General features: G+C 42.8%; 1 protein-coding gene across 1 annotated transcript in view; it reads left to right on the top strand.

Annotated features, from left to right (window-relative positions):
- Positions 1-1,231: 1,231 nt before the first annotated feature.
- The window catches only part of LOC138141776 (leukotriene-B4 omega-hydroxylase 3-like), a gene marked incomplete at both ends in the record, with an annotated part of 9,206 nt that continues 3,768 nt past the window's right edge, over positions 1,232-6,669 (top strand). The window contains one exon of the mRNA XM_069062636.1: positions 1,232-1,353. Within this exon, the coding sequence (XP_068918737.1) occupies positions 1,232-1,353 (122 nt within the window). The remainder of the gene's footprint in view (positions 1,354-6,669) is intronic.

Here is a 6,669-nt window from a genome sequence, read left to right as displayed (position 1 = left end):
TGCGGGTCTTCTCTGAGCCCCAAATAATGGTGCATTTAGTCTACCTTGACTCAACCATCATTTGTGGTTGGTATTGCTGGCACCAAAATGCCTAGTTATGTCTCTCAGCTGTCCCACCAGCCTAATTCCCTGAATTTAGACTGAGGGGCTGCAGGGTGGAGCAGAGACCATGGTCACCATCACATGTGATTCTTCTCCAATACTTGCCCTTTCAGCTCAGTTTTCTGTCCAGGGCTCACCTCCTCCTAGCATCCCATGAGGCCTAGAGGTCAATGTTAATCATCCTAATTTCTACAGATGATGAAAGAAGTTGAGGCCCAGAGAAATAAAATGACTTGCTAAGGTTGCAGAAAGTAGGAGTAGTAGCAAGCAACCTAGCATTCCCATGATGGCTGCTAGCACAGGTTCTTTGATTGCCTTTTCTAAAGCAAAGGAACTAAAAAGTTGCTAAAAATCTTACTTGAATCAAACACACACACACACACACACACACACACACACACACACATACATTTAATTAGTTCAGGGGGAAAATCAGCCCCATGATCTTCAGAAAATACAAACAGAAATTACAAGCAAACAAAAAATACAGACAGGGAAAATAACATAATTCAAGACACCAACAGGCAGGACTTCTAGCTGTCTGACCATTACAAACATATAGTTTTAGTTACCAGTGAGAGATGCACCAACATTTGCATTTTCAAAGCCTGGGGTGCACAACAGCTACCCAGAGTCTCATCTGGCCAAATCATAGAACTCTTCCCATAAATGAGCCCCAAAGCAAAACCCCAAAGCAAGACCTCACCTCAGAGGTATATGTAGCCTTCTCCAGGGTCAGAGAACATCACAACCTTCATGACCCACTGTCTAATTACAAAGTAAGAAAAGGCATGTCCCTTCCTGGAAAACAAGACTTCCCTAAGCAAGCTTCCCTTGTAGGGTTCCAAGTGAGAGTCCTATTAAGCAGGAGGGACAATATGCAAATTCCCTTACCACATTACAATAGGTTATATAGTAACATAGTTCAGACTGGGTCTCAGTTCTCCTGACTTTTAGTCAATGACTCCCTCTCACCCTAAGGAAAGTTCTGTAACCCCCACTTGGTTCCCCATGACAAAAAGAGGTCCTTTTCTTGCCTTCTCAGACATTGTTCAGGGGTTCAGGGCAAAGGCTCAGCTCCTGGGAGGAATCCAGACTCACACTTGTGATTTCTTTCTTTCTTGGGCAGATGAAATGGCAGCATCTGTGTGTTGGGGGTAGTGTCCGCCTGAACATGTTTGAGCACATCAGCCTCATGACACTGGACAGCTTGCAGAAATGTGTCTTCAGCCATGACAGCCAATGTCAGGAGTGAGTCCCAACCCAGCTCTTAACTTGGAGACTTCAGAAAAGAGTAGCAACATAGTCACAGGACACTCTATTGAAGTGGAATGTTCCCTGTTAGAGATGAGATTTAGGGTGGTGGAGGAAGAAGGATAGCTCAAAAGTTCATGGAAACTGGAGGCCCTGGAGCTGACTAGCCATGTGTGGTCCTTAATATTCTAAATCCCTCCATCCCCATCCCTGGTCTACTTCCTTGGAAGGAGGACCACTGCCTTGAGCATCTCCCCAGACTAGTCTTGGCAAGGTATCAGTGACTATTTCATCATCAACTATTTACAAATATGGTGATTCCAGTGTAACAGGATCTTAATGCATTTATTATGGGTGCCTGGTGCTGTGCTAAGCACTGACTATACAAAGATATCAATGAAACAGTGTCTAAACTCAGTAGATTATGGGATGGGGAGAGAAAACAAGTACCCTAAAAACATCTAAAAAATGAAAATAAGTAAGCTTTTGGGAGTGAGACAATCACTTGTCACCCCTTCTGATTCTCCTTTTGGTTCAGTTTCCCCTTTCCTTCACCTATGGGTGCCTGATGCGTCCAATGAGAGCTTTCTGGGTGATAGTATCAGTGAGTGACTCCAGGAAGATCTTCTGGATGGGGCAGATGCTAGGAGAAGGGCAATGGGACAATGTCCAGGGCAGAATTGGCCCCCGTGGTCAGTGTCCGGCTGACATGCCCAGCGAGGTGTCAAGAAGTACTGGCCACAGGTCAGTCATGCAGAGAGGAGGCATCAGGTGATGATGATGTCATAAGGGAGACTGGGGGTCAGGGCCAGGAGAGCAGATCCTGGAAGGAATGAAAGGCAGACAAGATAGCAGCCCAGAATCAGAGGCATGTCAATAGAGAAATAACAGAGGTGTCAGTAACAGAGGGAAAGTGCAGTTGGTGTCAAACAACCTGAATTCAAATCTGGGCTTTAAGGCAATCATTTCAGTCCTTTTACAGACATGTCTTACTCTTCATGAGCCCATTTGGGGTTTTCTCCTTGGCAAAAATACTGAAGTGATTTGACCTTTGCTTCTCTAGCTCATTTTATACCTGAGGAAACTGAGGCAAACTGGGTGAAGTGACTTGTCCAGAGTCACATAGCATAAAAGTGTCTGAGGCCAATTGGAATTCAGGAAGATGAGTCTTCCTGACTCCAGGCTGATGGTCTATCCACTGCCCCAGCTGGCTGTCAATATTAAGACAATACCTCTCATGTAAAAGAGAGTTAGTAATGAATACCTTACCTGAAATACAGGTTCATTTTGAGCTTTATAAAGTTGTGGTGCTTTAGAAATATACTGTTTTTCTTGTTGTTGTTGATACTTAATATTCACTTCACTGAGACAGTCTCAAATTGAATCCATAATATCTCCAAGATATGCTTATATATGCTATTTACAACCTGCCAACCCTGGGTCCACAGTGATTACCTTCCAATTCTCACACCAACTGCACTGCTTTCTTTGTTGGGCTAACATTACGCTGTTTATACTACCTGGTTCCAAAAACTAGATGTCAGGTTCCCCTCAATTTTCTCCAGGTAGCATGATCGATCAGGCTTCCCGGAATTCTTTTTCACTCTCCTGAGCTCTGAGTATACACAAAAAATAAATATTTTTGCTCAGTTCTCTACTCTAGGTTATGTTAGGTATAGATACAATCTCCACACTTCAGGAATTCCCAATCTGGTTCAGTTTGAACTGAAATACAGTGCTGGGCTATATGCTTAAATGAGGGTTACATGAGTTCAGAGAAGGAAGGGCTTGCCATGAGCTGAGGTTTTCTCAGGAGAGCCTTCTCCTTCTGTTGCCTTAAGGCATAGAGGTTTGTAAGCAACACGTGTCCTGTCTCTGTTCACACTGGCACTTGCTTTGCTGGAAGAACCCCCTTTCTGATTGTCCAAAGGTTCTGGCTGTCCATTTGTACAGTTCTGTGGTTGAAGAAGTCATTTCTGTGTTTCCCATTGGATCCTTACTGTTATTTAGTCTGGTGTAAACTTCAGGGTTTTCCTGCAGTAGGTATTTGGGAGCTGGGTGATCTTTCTTCCATTCAGTTAACCATCTTGATAGAAAGTTCTGAAGGAAGAATTAAAGCTAAGTTGAGATGGTGGGCTTGGAAAGTCAATGAAAAGCCATTTCAAGTCCAGAAAGGGACAGCAAAATCTGGGACTAGCTAGTAATAGGTTAGCTGTAGCATAGAGTGTGTACGTCAGACTGGAAAGATTGGTTTAAGGCAGGCTGGGGAGGCCTTTGAATAGGAAGCTCAATTTTGCATTATATTCTGCAGGCAATGAGGAGCCTTTGAAGATTTTGTAATAATGGAGCAATATAATCACACCTGTGCATTTAAAGATTTTTTTCTTAACATGAGAAGTAGATTTAAGGGACTCAGAACCTGGAAGGAGAAGACAGATCAGTAGTACAGTAAATCAGGTGAAAAAAAAGGAGCAGGATTTAAGTAAGATGTTGACAAATCTGTGGGGAAGGGCATGAGGGATAAGGAAGTAGAAGCGGTAGGCGCTGACTACTGAATATAAGGTGTTTGGATGAGGGAGAACATGGAATTAAAGGAACCTGAAGTTTCAAGCGTAGGGCCTGGGGAGAGGGGAGCAGAGGTTGTTTTCAATAGAAACATTGAAAAGGGTGTGAAAGGCTCTGACATATGTAGAAGGTGTTGACCTGAATTTTAGAATTTGGTATAGAAGAAAGTCAGATCCTCCTGTGAAATGGGAGGACTGTAGTGAGGTCTGAATTTCTATTTTTATAATTTTTTTAAATGAAACATGTAAATTCCATTATAGAAAAAGTTCATTTAAAAATTACCCTGCAGCAAGTTGGGGGTAAGGTGCAAAGAAGCTCTTTCTCAAGATTAGTTTGAGAACAGGAGCTGTGCAGGACGAATTGGACAAAGAGGAGTTAGAAGGCATCTGTCCTAGTCCAGTCATGAAGGAGCAAAGGGCCTGGGAAAGGAATTAACATTTATAAAGTGACTCCTATGTGCCAGACACTGATCTAAGCACTTCACTTATGGGATCACATTTGATCCTCACAAACAACCCTTTGTGGAAAGCTCTGTCATTTTCATCACTTTACAGTTGAGGAAACTGAGGCAAATAGAGTTTAAGTGACTTGCCCAGGGCCCCACAGCTAGTAAGTGTCTGAGGCCAGATTTGACCTGCAGTCTTCCTGCCTCCATTTGCAGATGTGCCATCTAGCTGCCTCTTAGACTTGTTTACAAAAAGTGTGCCATGGGTTTTTGGTAGGCAAGCCTTGAATTGTATTAGCTTCATATTTGCAATCATATATGCACATGAAAGTCCTTTGATTCTCCATCTATGTACCAAAATTCTTTTTGGCAAAAAATAATTCTATGCCATGACTGAAAAAAGGTTGCATATCAGGGGTGGATAGGTGGTGCGGTGAAAAGAGCACCAGCCCAGGAGTCAGGAGCACCTGATTTCAAACCAGGCCTCAGACACTTAAGACATACCAGCCTTGTGACCTTGGGCAAGTCACTTAACCCCAACTGCTTTCCCTCCTCCAAAAAGAAAAAAAAGTTGCAAATCCATGACCCAGATATCAGCACAATCATCAAAATCAGTCCATTGTTCTGTTGGGCAGGAAGGCAGAATCTGTTACTATACTCTCTTCCCATCTAGTGTTGTGTCTCATTTCCTACAAATGTCTTTTCCTTTTCAGAAGTCTGGGACTGTTTTGCCTAAACTAATTGGGATATTATAGAACTGACTAGATTGACAAGAAAGCAAGAAACTCTGGTGAGACATCTGTGTGAGAGAGTAGGAAAGCCCTACCTAGCAGTTTTCAATGTGCATCCATCTTCCTGTTTCTTTGTGTTGTGTGCGTCCTTGGGAATCTCATTTAAAGGGTTTTATTCAAGCAACTGGAGATGTTAAGCACGACATAAGCCAAAGAGATGGGTCAAGCACAGCCTTTCTTTAGAAGTATCTTCTCAGTCTTTCCCTGTTCTCTGGGGCAAACTTGGTCAGAAGTGATGGGACTATGATACTCAAAGGTGAGCATTTACCATATGATCATTTAGGGTAAAAGCTGTGGGGACAGAAAGGGAGGTATGAAAAAGCCACATCTGCAAGTATTGTGTTCAGTTCTAGATGCCATGTTTTGAACATCATAAAGCTATAGTGTCCAGAGGAGGGCAAATAAATTTGAGAAGAGCCTGGAGACCACACCATGACTGGTGATCAACTGAAGGAAATGGAAATGTCTTAACCTTGAGAAGAGACTGCTTGGGGGTAGGGAGGGGAAGAGGGAGGTGATGTGTTGTTCCGTGCTTTCTGACTCTGATGGCACTAAGGTTGTTCTTGGCAAAGATAATGGAGTGGATTGGCATCTTCTGCTCCGGCTCATTTTATGCAAGAAGAACTGAAGCAGAGTTAAGTCACTTGCCCAGGATCCCAAGGCTTGTAAATGTTTGATGCTGGATTTGATTTCAGAAAGATGAGTCTTTATGATTCCAGGCAGGCTGCTATATCCAGTGGGTATTCCACCTGTCCTGAGGGAGATGACAGCTGTGTTTAGCTGTAAGGTTTTATTATGTGAATGCTTTATTTTTTAAAAAATGAAAGAAAAGCGCATCTGTGTGAAAAAACACATGAAAAAAGGTTTGAAGAAACCCAAATAATTTGGGGATCTCAGAGAAAACAGACTTTCAAATAAAAGCGCTAAGAAAATGTGTTTGAAAGCAACTCACATGCAAAAGAACTGAGTGATGTTTGAGATCACTGCAATACATTGTTTTCCAGCAGCTAATCAGAATCTTCATATTTTCAGGAATTTACTGATGGACAGCTCTGCACTGTAGAACTCTGGAGGGGCTATGGGATTGTAGTCTAATAACTATTTGTGTTATACTTCATTCAAATGTGGACTTAAGATTTTGAATTTAAACATCACTCATGACAAGACCCTGCTTTGAGGCATTAGAAGTCAGAAATAGAAACTGAGAGCAGAAGCTGACTGAAAAGGGAAGGTCAGAGAAGCTCCAGACAGAAGCAAGAAGCAAAAAGCATCAGGCAGAGAAGAGTAGATGAATCAAAACTTGAGTAAAGAGTGTAGAGCCTGCACTACCATGCCTTTCAGCATGGATGTGAGTGCTGGCGGAGTGGAGAGAGTGTGGAAAAATGCTTTCCTTCTGGAGCTAATTAGAGAAAAGGAGATTCTCTGCTGTACCTGAGGAGCTGTCCCGGCTGTTTGCCTTGCAATGAAATGGTTTTAAAGGAGATTGCAAAAAGGGCAGGCTCTGCAGCTGAC

Source organism: Petaurus breviceps, unplaced genomic scaffold, assembly GCF_028583685.1.
Source record: "Petaurus breviceps papuanus isolate PSGF00001 unplaced genomic scaffold, PetGlider_PUasm1.0 90468, whole genome shotgun sequence".
Taxonomy (NCBI): domain Eukaryota; kingdom Metazoa; phylum Chordata; class Mammalia; order Diprotodontia; family Petauridae; genus Petaurus; species Petaurus breviceps.
The sequence above is the reverse complement of the archived record's forward strand: the minus strand, read 5'-3'. Positions and strand labels throughout refer to the sequence as shown.